General features: G+C 34.5%; 1 protein-coding gene across 2 annotated transcripts; it reads left to right on the top strand.

The window, feature by feature from the left end:
- Positions 1–7,636: 7,636 nt before the first annotated feature.
- On the top strand, positions 7,637–12,215 carry LOC104611869 (Cyclophilin-like peptidyl-prolyl cis-trans isomerase family protein). 2 transcript variants are annotated; one of them, XM_088895721.1, is made up of 6 exons: positions 7,727–7,783; positions 7,923–7,997; positions 9,368–9,464; positions 10,797–10,958; positions 11,445–11,603; positions 11,801–12,215. In XM_088895721.1, exons 3-6 carry the CDS (start codon positions 9,405–9,407, stop codon positions 11,882–11,884), a joined length of 465 nt encoding a protein of 154 aa, XP_088751847.1. In that variant the 5' UTR covers positions 7,727–7,783; positions 7,923–7,997; positions 9,368–9,404; the 3' UTR covers positions 11,885–12,215. The 2 variants fall into 2 exon arrangements, with proteins under 2 accessions (XP_010277425.1, XP_088751847.1); XM_010279123.3 differs by lacking the exon at positions 9,368–9,464 and having other exon boundaries at positions 7,637–7,783.
- The last annotated feature ends 1,221 nt before the right edge of the window (positions 12,216–13,436 follow it).

Raw genomic sequence — 13,436 nt, 5'->3', positions numbered from 1 at the left:
TAAAATAAAACAATAATTAATTAATTAAATTTTCAATGTTGAAGTCAATTTAATATAAATAAATCATTTTTGTTGTTAAATAAAGAATACAAATCTTTTTTTCTCAATTTTCTTAGTCGAGCTTTGGGCTTTATATAGGGGTCAGGCTTGGGCTCAAGATCTAGGCCCGATGGTCCAATCATGCTCAAACTTGGACTTGAATATGTTCGGTTGATATAAAGGCAAAGGTCACATCCCGACGTGACCTGTGAATAGGTTTAATTCCAACCTAGGGGTGGAGCCAAGGGGACGTAGGGAAGCCATGGCTCCCTTGAATATGTTTGATTGATATAGGACTGTCAACGGGCCGGATCTAGGCCGGAACTAGTTGGAACCAGAGTCGGCCCAACATGAAATGTTGAGGACCTGGATCTAGACCCGGACCCAATAGGGTTTGTAATTTTTGGACCAGAACCAAACCAATCGATTCTCGAGACAATCAGGTCTAACCCAATGGACCAGATTATAATAAATAAAAAATAAATATTTATGTATAATATATATTAAATATTCTATATATATTATATATATAGTATATATATAATTTATTTAATATATTATACATTATATATATTCTAAACTGATAGTAATTGAGACCCTATATTAAGACCTGAAATTGACCCATTGGTTCCAATTCCTGGAACTAGAACCGACCCAATCGGTTCGGGTCCATTGGGTCTATCGGGCTGGACCTGACCCATTGACAACCCTACCTAAATATTGGGCTCAATGGGAGAGAATAATTTGTTAGTAAATTATTTCTAAATAAATAAATAAATCTCTATTATAATCTTTTTGTCAATGTCAAATCTCCTTTATTTTACTAATTTATAAATAATTTATTTACTTTTATTAACTAAATAAATGCTTAGATAATAATAAATAAATAAATAAATGTCTATTAAAATATTTCTCTCAATGTCAAATCTCTTTTATTCTATTCATTTAAAATAATTTATTTAATTTTATTAAATAAATAAATGCTTAGATAATAATAAAAATAAATAAATGAATAAATAAAACTTGAGATAAAGAATAGGAGGAGAGAGAGAATTAAGAGAGATAATCATAAATAATTATATATGGTATTGCTGTAATTTTTGAATATCACAGAGGCTTTGTTGTAAAGAGAGTAAATTTGTCTTATATGTGGTACTCCTGTAATTTTTGAAGGGTCCGGATGTAGTAGGCACGTTAGGTAAGCACAATGAGTGAGCACGTAATAGCTGTGTGACACATGTCCTAATTCATGTGCCTTTCATCCATACTTTTTTTGCTCTGTTAGGCAGAAATTATCCATTATTTTATTATCTTTGTCAAAATAATTAAAAATAAAAAACAATGAAAAAAGAAAACGTAAATGAGTCCCAACTCACAACACGTTTAGGTTTTCCTTTTTCATTGTTTTTATTTTTAATTATTTTGACAAAGATAATAAAATAATAGATAATTTTTGTCTAACAGAACAAAAAAGTTTGGATGAAAGGCACATTAACTAGGACATGTGTCATACCGCTATTACGTGCTCATTCATTGTGCTTACCTAACGTGCTTACTATATCCGGGCCCATTTTTGAATGGCTTAGAGTCAATTGAATTGGAAGTTTTGTCTTATATGTGGTAGTCTTGTAATTTTCGAATACAATAAAGGCAATTATAAGTTAGAAGGTTTTTCGTATATGTGGTAGTCTTATAATTTTCAAATACAATAAATGCAATTACAAGTTAGAAAGTTTGTCTTATATGTGGTACTCATGTAATTTTCGAATAACACAGGGGCAATTACAAGTCAACCACATAAGGGGATTTGCCTTTATGTGGCATTCTTGTAATTTCAAAGGAAAAAAAGGGCAAAAGTTACTATTAGATTCTATTTCTTGAGTTCTCAAGCTTTCCTTTCTACACATTTCAGGTTAATATATTTATATAGATAGTACGTAATAGTAATAGCAATAACAATAGACAATAATACATAATGTTTTCCTTGTGATTAATAAAATATATAAGCTAAATTTGTAAGCAAATATTAGCAAATTGACCACCATTTTTATTTGCATGAATTGGATTTTAACACTTTCATCAAGAAAATTGCTAGGAATAATAAGAGATAAAAAAAGAACTTAGAATTCACCACCAATTGTCGTCAGATTTGAGAGAAAATGGGGAAAATAGGTTAAAACCCACCATAACAGAATTGTAGCCTAAAAATGGTGAGAAATAAAAAAGAAATGGCGATTTCACTTACATTAATTATGGAGTCCTCTTTGGTTGCTCAAGCCTCTGCCTAGGTTTTTCAATTGTCACCTCTGGTTCGTAGAAATGGAGAATACGATAGATATAGAGGGGCAATGTAGGTATTTTGAATCTTTTGGGAACAATACTTATTTGAATTGAAAGAATGGTAGAATCCATCTAATGGACGCCATAAAGGTTGCGGAATGGGTGGGCGAATTTCAAAAATTTCCTACCTTCTCCCAACTGGGAATCATATTCCCTAAATTTAGAATACAATATTCAAGGATCTACTTGAACCCTAATCAAACCAGATCTGTACCAAAAGATAAATGGGAGGATTATACCTGATCCGGAGAAGCAGTATCTCCCAAAGTTGGTGTTCACGCCCAAAGAATGCTCCAAGATCTATCCCTGCTGAAGATGACACAGCTGTGGATGGAACAGAACTAGCAGGGTGCGTCCTACACACTGGATCCTTCACAAGAATCCCCTGGATGTACTAAACACTGAATTCTTTCAGTCTTTCTTGCAAGACTGATGTCAAGAACTAGTTTCTTGACTTTCTTTTCTGCAAAGATCGAATCTTGCAATATTGCAGATGGTGGCGGCAGGAGGAGATCTCTAGAAACGAAAAAGGCTGAACTGTTTTTCTTTTCTGGAGAGTATGAGATCTAATCTCAAATCGCAGGAACCCTTCTTGCAATCTTGCTTGGTTCGAAATCTGATATTTCTCCCTCTTAGTTGGTTCGAAAATCTCCTCCTTTCTTCTTCTTGATTAAGAAATCTCCTCCTTAGGAGTTATCCCAATCCAAATCAGTATTTGGATAGGGGATGATCTTAATCCCTTTCCCAGATAGAGTTAGCTTACTCCTGATCTTATCAGGAGGTTACCAGATTCAAATCTGATTTGAATTTGGTCTCTAAGAGTGGATAGAGCTAAGAGCCCAATCCTTTTACTAACTTCAATCTAAAATTCGCCCCCTGGATGGGTGATCATATCAGCCCACCTCGAAATGGGCTTTTGGCCCATTAAGTGTTTAGTGTTTAATTAGCTTCCAATCTGCTGCCCAGTTGGGCTTCTTTGTATGGCGTGGGACCCAAGCATTGATCTACACACCAGCCACATGGGTTCGGCCTAGCCTTTAATACAAGGCCCAGCCGAATTCACTGAAAAACTCAATGAACCCCTTGAGTCCATCGTATGGACCCTATGGGCCCAACACTTACATTAAGTGGTCCCTGGGCCAAGCCATCTTATAAAAACCCAGGGACTGTGGGCATGTGCAAGATCCATCAGGTATTATCCTAAATGGTCTTACACTTAACCTCTCAGCCCTTAATGATCAAGCACTGCCCGACAAGAGAGGACCTCTCCCTCGGCTGCAAGGAACAGTGCCACACTCTCCTCTCACATGGATCCCAGGAATTAAAACCATTTGCAAACATTTTGAAACCGTACATATATATGTAAATATATTAATTTTGCAAAACAAAATTCCAACGATTGAAATCAACTGCCGGCAGTTTGGTTTCCATCAGAGAGAGTGCATTCCCGATCATTACCCTTTGTCCGACAAAGTGGCTGATTCTGTCACTATGACCACCCACTCAGATGAATTCTCAAACTGTCCCAACATACCCAGGTTTTGATCCCCACTAAGGATCTCACTGATTGGCATATCAAAGGCAGCCTGATCCAGCACCTAGTGAAGTGTCATAATCGAGTCTAGGGGTCAGGCGCAACTTTCCAGTTTTGCCCATCTATCTCCAAGGTCCAGGGCAAGACTGGAAATCTGGTCCGGTTCAAGGATTCAAGTAATCCCATACTGCATGTGCCTCGGGTCTTACCCTGATGGCTGAGACAGGCCACCCCAACACTTGGTGTCACACCAGCATCAGCCTTGACAGGATAAATCTCCCCAGACTTATCCAACGGCTGTGAACATTTAAAACTAACATGAGTCTCTACAAATGTCCAGTTTTAGGGTTTTACACAGAGTTAAACCAAACAACATGAATCAAACATGCACTTTATTTATTTCCACTAAATAACAAAAGTACATCAAATTAGATTGAAGCTAAGGGCATACATAAACTGTCTAACATGAATAAATGCTTATTTTAAGTAATACCTAATAGGGACTCAATCCTAACCAACACAACCCATTTATGGAAGAACATCTAGTTGATGCCAAACTAATTTAGGCCAAGTTTGGGAGTGCTTAAAAATAAGCATTTATTTGAATTAGCACTTATGTTGGGTCGAAACTATACCAATAAGCACTTATTGGCATTTGAGAAATAAGCCTAAAACAAGTGCTTATTCCAAGAATAAACGCTTATTTGAGAACCCAAAATTCAGGCTTATTTTCAAGTGTTTATTTAATAATCACTTGTTTCCTCTTTGGCCTATCTTAGCCTTCCATGAGTGCCTTTTCACCAAATGCTTATACATTTATTAGAATAAACACTTATTTTGGGTGGGGACCATACCAATAAGCACTTAATGACATTTGGAAAATAAGTGCTCATTTTGAGAATAAGTGCTTAGTTGAGAAGCCCAAAATTCAGTTCAAGTGCTTATTTCCTTCCTATCCTATCACCCCTATTTGAAATAAGTGCTTTTTCACCAAATGCTAATGAGCGATTATTTAGAATGAGCAATTATTTTTAAGTACTTGGGTATTGTTTGATTTCACATAAAATAAGTGCTTATTCAAATAAATATTTAAAATAAGTGGTAGGATCACACAATAAGTGGAAAATAAGTAATTGGTCCTGTTTGGCAAATAAGTGCTTATTCCTATTTTTTTGAGATGAGTTTGTCCCTTAAAAAATTTCAAAACCCCCATATTGCACTCATGAATGGAGAAAACCCTCTTGTCTTCTCCATTTGCGCAGGGAGGTTATTGTAGCGGTGGGTGTAACAAAGGAGGCAACCGATGACTGAGAAAACGACTAAGAACTATCAATAGGTGCATTGTTTTCAGTTTTTATTTGTTTCACTTGCATCTACACTCCCTCTTTCTCTGTATTTTGGGTTTTTTTAATGCTAGAAACCAGATCTGGGTGTTTTCTTTTCATAGATATGGTTTTTGAGCAACAAATCGATCGAAAACTCACCAAAGATAAGTAGGGGTGAGCATTATTTGATTAAAACTTAAAACAAAAAAAAAACAAACTTAAAATTTTGGTTTCATTTATTTTCGGTTCAATTATTTTGGTTTTCGGTTAATTTGGTTTATTTATTTCGGTTTTGGTTTTTAGAATTAGAAATTCAATTAACTAAAAAAACCGAATTAACTGAGCTTTGCTATATAACATGTAATATATAATATAATAAAATTATATATTATGTTATAATATATATATGTAATATATTTAATATGGTATATGTTATTGAAATTCAGTTTTAACTAAAATAACTGAAAAACCGAACCAAAAATTTTGGTTTTGGTATTTCGGTTTTCCTATAATTCGGTTCAGTTTTTAACTGAATAAACTGAATGCTCACCCCTAGCGACAAGAGGTATGTCTTCCTAATCGAACTACTTGGGTCATTTTTAGCGATATTATTTTTTTGTATATTCTAGTGAACAAAACATAAAACTATAACTTTTTTTTAGATTTTTTAGGGATATTATTCAAATAATAATGCATTGTTAGATGCTTGTTGTTATTATTATTATTATTATCATTATAATTTATTATATTCTTCTTCTTCTTCTTGAAAGTACTTTTTAAAAGTACATAAAATTTAGGGGTGCAAATGGATCGGATCATGATCTGATCCGATTCTAGTCCTATCATGATCTGTATCGGATAACCGAATTCAGATATGGATCCCCCTGTCTCAATCCAATATAAATGTCTTTTATTTACTTATTTATTTATAATATATGTATATATATGTTATTTATATTGCATTTTTTTAAACTTTTTATATTATTTATTTTAAAAAAACTTGTATATATATGATGAAAATAGTTGAAATAATACTTGTATTTTTTATTTTTCTTTATTTAAATTTTTATGTTTTCTTTTCCTTTTATTAGCTAATTATTATTTTTTAAAATTAAATTAGATCATATCAGATTCAAATATCCGACGTCTTGATTATAATCGAATTTGAATCAGTATTTATAAGATCTGATTGGATCTTCGAATCGATTTCAAATATACCCTAATTCAAATCAAATCCGATTTGTTTGCATCTCTAATAAAATTTACTCTTTAGACGTATTCTATATTATTTTGAAATAGCATTTATTACTTATTTATATTGTTTTTCATTATTTATTATTATATTATTATTTTAATGCTAGTATTTATTATTTATTATTATTGTTGTTATCATTAAGGGCGGAGCCAAGTATATTGGTGGGGTTCCTAGCCCCCCATGCTTTTTGTTAAAACCATGGTTACCTAGTGGAGGTTGGGTTAGAAACATAATTCCCCCCCTCTCCCCTCCCCTAAATTTTGAACTAAAATTGTAAAGGATCTCTCTCTGAGGCTCTCCAATTCCCAAAATTTAATAAAAAAACTTACTTTTTCTCGATAAAAAATCTATAATAAATCCAAACCATTTTCTCGAAACCCTATTTCTTCTTCTCCCTATCTCATTTTCTTGTTTAATCCCCCCCTAAAGAAAATTCTTAGTTCCACCACTGGTCGTCATCATCATCATCATCATCATCATCATCATCATCATCATTATTATTATTATTATTATTATTATTATTATTATTATTATTATTATTATTATTATTATTATTATACCATGTGGGGCCACGTGGCATTCCACATGCGTTACATGTAGATCCATATTTATATGGATTTGTGAAATAGGGCTAAAAATGTTATTTTCACAAAATCAAGTACTTATTAGACAAATAGCTTACTAAACATCCTCACCCCAATAAATACTTAAAATAAGTATAAATGATTTAGGAAAGAGATTGCCAAATAGCAATGCATACTTATTTGACTAAAAAAACCAATGAGGGTGGCCCATTGGTATGTTAACTAGTTCTCTCCGGTATTGACGTGAAATCAATTCCTGCAACCGCTAATTTGGAAAATGAAAAAAGAAAAGAACTTATTTCTCAAATCATCTATTCATCAAACATAATCTTTTTTTTTTGAATAAGCACTCCCAAACTTGACCTTAAGGCTCAGTTTAGAAGGAGTATAAATGCAAATATGTAGAGTGCAAAACCTTATATTTTGCATTATTTTACATATTTGCATTTGTACTCTTTCCTAACTCGGCCTAAGTTCCGGACCTACACCAATATTAAATAAACTTATCAGTTATCAGACCCACAAACTGAATTTGTTCTTGGACTAAGTTCACGTTGACCGCACCACACCGCACCGCACCCTGGCTCGACTCATCAGTCATTAAAACGCTTATATATCTTCTCGAACCCCTGTTACAACCAACCGTGTTTGGGCCGTCCAAGTTCAAGCGGATTTTCTGCCCTCCACTCGGACAAAGCGCAAAATGGTTCGTGTTCATTGCGTTATTTTGTCGAACAGCTCTAGCAGTCACTCGTTCCCTTTTCTTTTAAAAGTTCTGATCCTTGCTTCTCAAATTCGTTTGTTTATTTTCTGATAATTTCAAATTCATTTGTTTGTGCTTGCAGTCAGTTACGTTGCATACAAATCTCGGCGACCTAAAGTGCGAGATCTCGTGCGACGAGGCTCCCAAAACAGCCGAGGTTCGAGCTTAAGCTCTTTTTGGAACTTCATCTGATAATTTCGGTGATATGAAACTGTTTCTTAATTATGGCTCGATGGATAAATGAAGTACGAGCTAGATTAGATTAGAAATCTCGAATTCATCGTCTTATCTTTGCAAATACCTATTCTTCTTTCTTGTACTTTTTTTGGGTGTGTTAGTGAGCGAGTTTAGTTTGGAATTTAGGGCTGTAATATCATCGCTTTATGGCCATTACCAACTAGACAAGCAAACAAGTAGTAATTCTGAATGTCAAACAAACTAATGGTTTACGCAAACCACCAAGTAGTTGTTTGGCTTGAACCTTGAACAATCAACATAAATAACTTACATTAATGTCAGGTCCTAGTATTAGATGGGATATTTCAAATACAAACACCCGATGAATCTACTCTGGTATTTGGGATTGGTTCTTCTCACCCCAGGGGTTGTAGCTTCACCTTATTTATTTATTTATTTATTTTGAGAAAAGACACGGTCTTGGTGTTGCCTTTGTAGACATTTTACTTAACCATTGGCGGAACTTTACAATTCTTTGTTGTATGCTTGCTGTATCAACGATTGCTATGGACTGCTTATATCAGATACAGGTATTTGGTGCTTAGAAAGAGCTGCAAAACGAATTTATCTACCTATTACATAGTAACATTTTTATATTTGATATAAAACGTAAACGTAAAACGTAAAATGCTTAGCAACCCTGCCACAGTCTTATTTGTTCTTGTTAGGAGTCTTCTTACTAATTGCCACCTGTTTTAATCCCAACCAAACCAGCATACAAACTGGTAGGTGGCTAACCAGTTTGCAACTCACTAGGCTTACTAGCAATTTAGGTAACTATGGTATTAACTTGTAGAGCAGGTCTGATGGTTCTAGCTGTCGAAATACAATATTACATGAATCTAAACCATTATTGGCATCCAGAATATTGATTTTCAGACAGTTTCAAGTAGGTTAGAACATAAAATATGTTTGACCAAGTCAACTGCAAACTGAAACCAATACCTAACCAATTTGGGGCTTAGAGACTGTCTGAAGGGTTCTGTTTGGTCCTGTCCAGTTTCCAGAACATTGGTTTAGGTTGTATTGGATCTTGAACAGTTTCATTGGTCAGAGCCCAGCTCTCCTAAATCCTAATAGATCAGGCCATAAGAGATATCTTTGTCATCCCAAGTTGCTGACCTAATTGGTCATCGACTGATTTAGGTGTTCTTTAGACATCTATTATGGTATGCTAATTGTTATGCATGTGTTTTCATCAAGGTTCTTAACTGTGTGAACCAACTGTAGAGATTCACACTTAGATGGTTGACGTTCATGTTCTTCTCATGATCAAAGCATTGCTTTCAGGTTGTATGCATTCTGTCCAAGTAAAAGATCTTCCAGTATGTTTCTGCTTCCATGGTTAACTTTAGTTTCCCTATATTATCTTCAGGTCTACCACAAGGTATAATGTCCTCTATCATGTGACGTTATCCTGGTATTATTGTAATTGTTTTTTTTTTATTTATTTATGATTTCATTTACAGAAAGTATGACTCTTGATAGAGAACATTGAGTTGAGTTGAATTGTATGATTTCATTGGTCTCTTGGGTATTCGTTGTTACACTAGAAATGTTTGTGAGAAATTTCATCTGTAATCACTAGAATGATGTCAGTTGTCATTTCTTTATTTTAACTAAGTCATCCCCTATGGATCTGCGGCTTAACTAACTCCCTTTACAACATTCTGGAATGTTAAGAGAACTGCTCGATCTCACATGGTCAGCTCCCTATAAATAAGGGATTTGGTCTCCCGGAGAGGGACTTTTCCCAAGACATTCTCCTTTTCACCTGATCCTATGTAAGCCTTTCCACAACATATCCTCTTCAATGTCTGAACCTCAACTTTCAGAAACCTACAGACTGTCCTTATGCGGTTGTCTCACGCTCCCTTTTTGCAAGTGTTGTCCTCTCATCCTTCTTGATACAAAACATTCTTCATCAAACTATTTGATTTCTAATCTAAAAATATAATAAAATGCAACTAAAATAACAAAACCAGACTCTTTATATATAGACTAAAAATTTAGGAGCTTCACATAAACATGCCTGGGATTCCCTCAAGGGACTAGGTATAGAGGCAGATGGATGATCTTGTAGAAAGAGGAATGCAAGATGTTTAACATCACATTAACTACCTGAAGTGATGCAATTGGGAGAGAACTAAACAGATTGAAAGTTTCACATGCTTGAATTATTGAGTGCTTGAATATGTTTGATTTTTTCTACATTTTCACTTTGAATATATTTTATATGTTATGTTTATGTATTTTAATTTGAGCTAATAGGCTTTCTTAAAACATTTAGTTCTTATAAAATTTAAGTTTGCATTCTTTAACATATTATTTTTAATTTGTTTTACATTTTTTTTAAAAAAAATTGTTATGCAATTGGGAGAGAAGTAAACAGATTGAAAGTTTCACATGCTTGAATTATTGAGTGCTTGAATATGTTTTATGTTATGTTTGATTTTTTCTACATTTTCACTTTGAATATATTTTATATGTTATGTTTATGTATTTTAATTTGAGCTAATAGGCTTTCTTAAAACATTTAGTTCTTATAAAATTTAAGTTTGCATTTTTTAATTTGTTTTACATTTTTTTTAAAAAAATTTGTCTTGCTTTAAAAAGGCATGCGCTTTGCCTTTGGCACAAAAAGCCCCTTGCACTTTAAAACACTAGCTGGATGGTTACAATGTGTTAGTTCTTATTTGTGCTTGATTTTTGGATGCAGAATTTCTTGGCTCTCTGTGCTAGTGGTTACTATGATGGTACTATATTCCACCGAAATATTAAAGGTTTTATGATCCAAGGTGGGGATCCAACAGGCACTGGCAAAGGTGGGACCAGTATTTGGGGAAAAAAGTTCAATGATGAGATACGGGAGTCTCTCAAGGTAAGGATCAAAAGTTTTCTCAATACCATGAACTACTTGCAATTACAATCACCATTTCTATTCCACAGTTATCCAACTCTGCTTGACCTTTGCCATTTTTTACACCCCCAAAGAATAATAAATAAATAAAAAGACCTAGGCCATTGCACTGGCTTTATGTTAGCCTCTAATAATGTATTAAAGAAATGTTAGCCTGGGGCCTAGATGTCTCCTTGCATCCAGTGAGAACTCTATATTGGTTTTGCCACCTAAGATGGTATGTTATCCTGTATCGCAAGTATAATACAAGGCATCCTCCGCTTTCTTGATGCATCTGTTTGACTGCATACTGTGTGTTTTTTGGCCAATTTGGATATGTAGCACAGACCACATTCTTTTGTGTTCCTCCAGGTATCTTGATTGCTACCCTGTTAATATTTGTATTGTATAGCCTTAACAGGGTCTTTTTTTGGGTATTCTAATTGGTTATTATTTTGTTCTCTATAGCATAATGCAAGAGGAATACTTTCAATGGCTAATAGTGGACCCAACACCAATGGAAGTCAGTTTTTCATCACCTATGCGAAGCAGCCACATCTGAACGGATTGTACACTGTGTTTGGAAGAGTAATTCATGGGTTTGAAGTCCTCGATCTAATGGAAAAAGTAAGTGATTTATGTTTAGATACATAAAATGTCATTGCTTGTTATGTCTTATCCCAAGCCTAAAAAGATAATGTTCATGCAATTGCAAAAGTATAGTCACAATAGGCTTAAATCTTCTGATTAGAAGAGAACTTTTTTTCACTAATTTTATTATGAGAAAAAAATTAGAAGATACTGACTATTGTGGGTTTATGTAGACTCAAACTGGACCTGGGGATCGACCTCTTGCCGAGATCAGGTTGAACCGTGTAACCATCCATGCAAATCCACTTGCTGGCTAAGACCAATGTCATCGGAAATCTGTCTTCATTTCTCAGCTCTGACCTACCTGGACTATTTACCTTGTTGAATTCCTGGTGGGCTCAGGAAGCAATTGACACTGATTGGATAAAGCTTCTGGAATACCTTCTCACTTGTGCTTTTGATTTTATATCCAATTGTTTTGAAGGGAAAAAATTAATGAGAAGTTAGTACTTAATAGGGGTTATTGGTGCTTAACTGTAAAATGATGTATAGCAGCAGGCTGAAAACCAAAGATATGTCCTTGCACTCCTTGACAATCTGGTAAGATCCAAGAAAAGCCCCTTCGAAGTTCAGATTGCAACCTTTCAATATAGGTATATTATGATGTTTGGTAGCTTTAATGTCATGTATATGGTTTATCAATCCCTAAATAAATAAAGGGTAAAAGACTTAAATATACCCTGAGTTTTCATAAGTCGACTTAAACATACCCTGAATTTTGTAAATAGACTTAAATATACCTTGTGGGCTGCCCCCAGTGGACTTAAACATATCCTCATTTCTTCTCCCATTTCATTTACCTGTTTTAATAGCCTAAAATTCCAATTTTACCGTTTGAAAATACTAGACTCTTCTAGAACAATATTTCTTGCTCTGTTTCTGACTTTATGCAACTGCATTTGCAACAGTTTTCAGATAAAGATAGGGGCCGGTGAATGAATAGCATAGTGGGGGGGGGGGGATTAAAATAGGGGACCGTGGTTGAGGGTAGCAATAGAAATGCAGTTCAGTGATGGTGGCGGGTTGCAGATTGAAGGAACAGACAAAAGAGAAGCAAGAAGAGGGAAGGGGAAGAAGAGAGGGGCAGAGAGAGAAAAGAGGTGTAGCAATGAGTTGTTTTTATTTTCATTGCCACTTTTGTTATGTTCAGCGGTGAAGGGTTGAAGGGGTGGAGGAAGGGAAAGAAAGAAAGATGGAGGGGGGAGGGAGAGAATGGGGAAGATGAGGCAATCTAGCTCTCTGTATTTGAACGGTGATATTTGGGAGACGAACAATATCTGGGTATTTTTTGTTCTTTTTGAAAATTTAAAGTATAATTAAAGGTAAAAAAGTATTTTTAATAGCCACAAGGTATGTTTTAGTCTATTTGAACATCAAAGGGAATGTTTAAGTAAATTTATGAAAACTCAAGTATGTTTAAGATTTTTACCCATAAATAAAAGGGTTTGAACTCTATGAGTGCCACTAGTGGTGACAAGTAGATTTTTATGCCAGTGAACTTGAGTCATTATTGTATAGTTTTTTCGTTAGGTGATATTGTATGTGTTTGGTTCCGTGGGTGTATAGGCTGTTTATTTGTACCTTCTCACTTTAAACATTTATTTGTAGTTTTTCACTTTAAACGTTTATTTGTACTTTTTCACTTTAAGAGGGTGTTTGGTTCTGTTTACGTTTATTGACGGTGCCACATAGGCACCACTTCAGTATTTTCTCTCTTGCTCTTCTATATGCATCGAAAATGAAAAGAAGTCAACTTTGGTTTTTGTGCATGCCATCTGTTTGTGGAATTTTTTTAAAGCTTCCACAAAC

The sequence above is a fragment of the Nelumbo nucifera genome, chromosome 1 (assembly GCF_055504915.1).
Source record: "Nelumbo nucifera cultivar China Antique chromosome 1, China Antique-T2T, whole genome shotgun sequence".
Lineage (NCBI taxonomy): Eukaryota > Viridiplantae > Streptophyta > Magnoliopsida > Proteales > Nelumbonaceae > Nelumbo > Nelumbo nucifera.
The sequence above is the reverse complement of the archived record's forward strand: the minus strand, read 5'-3'. Positions and strand labels throughout refer to the sequence as shown.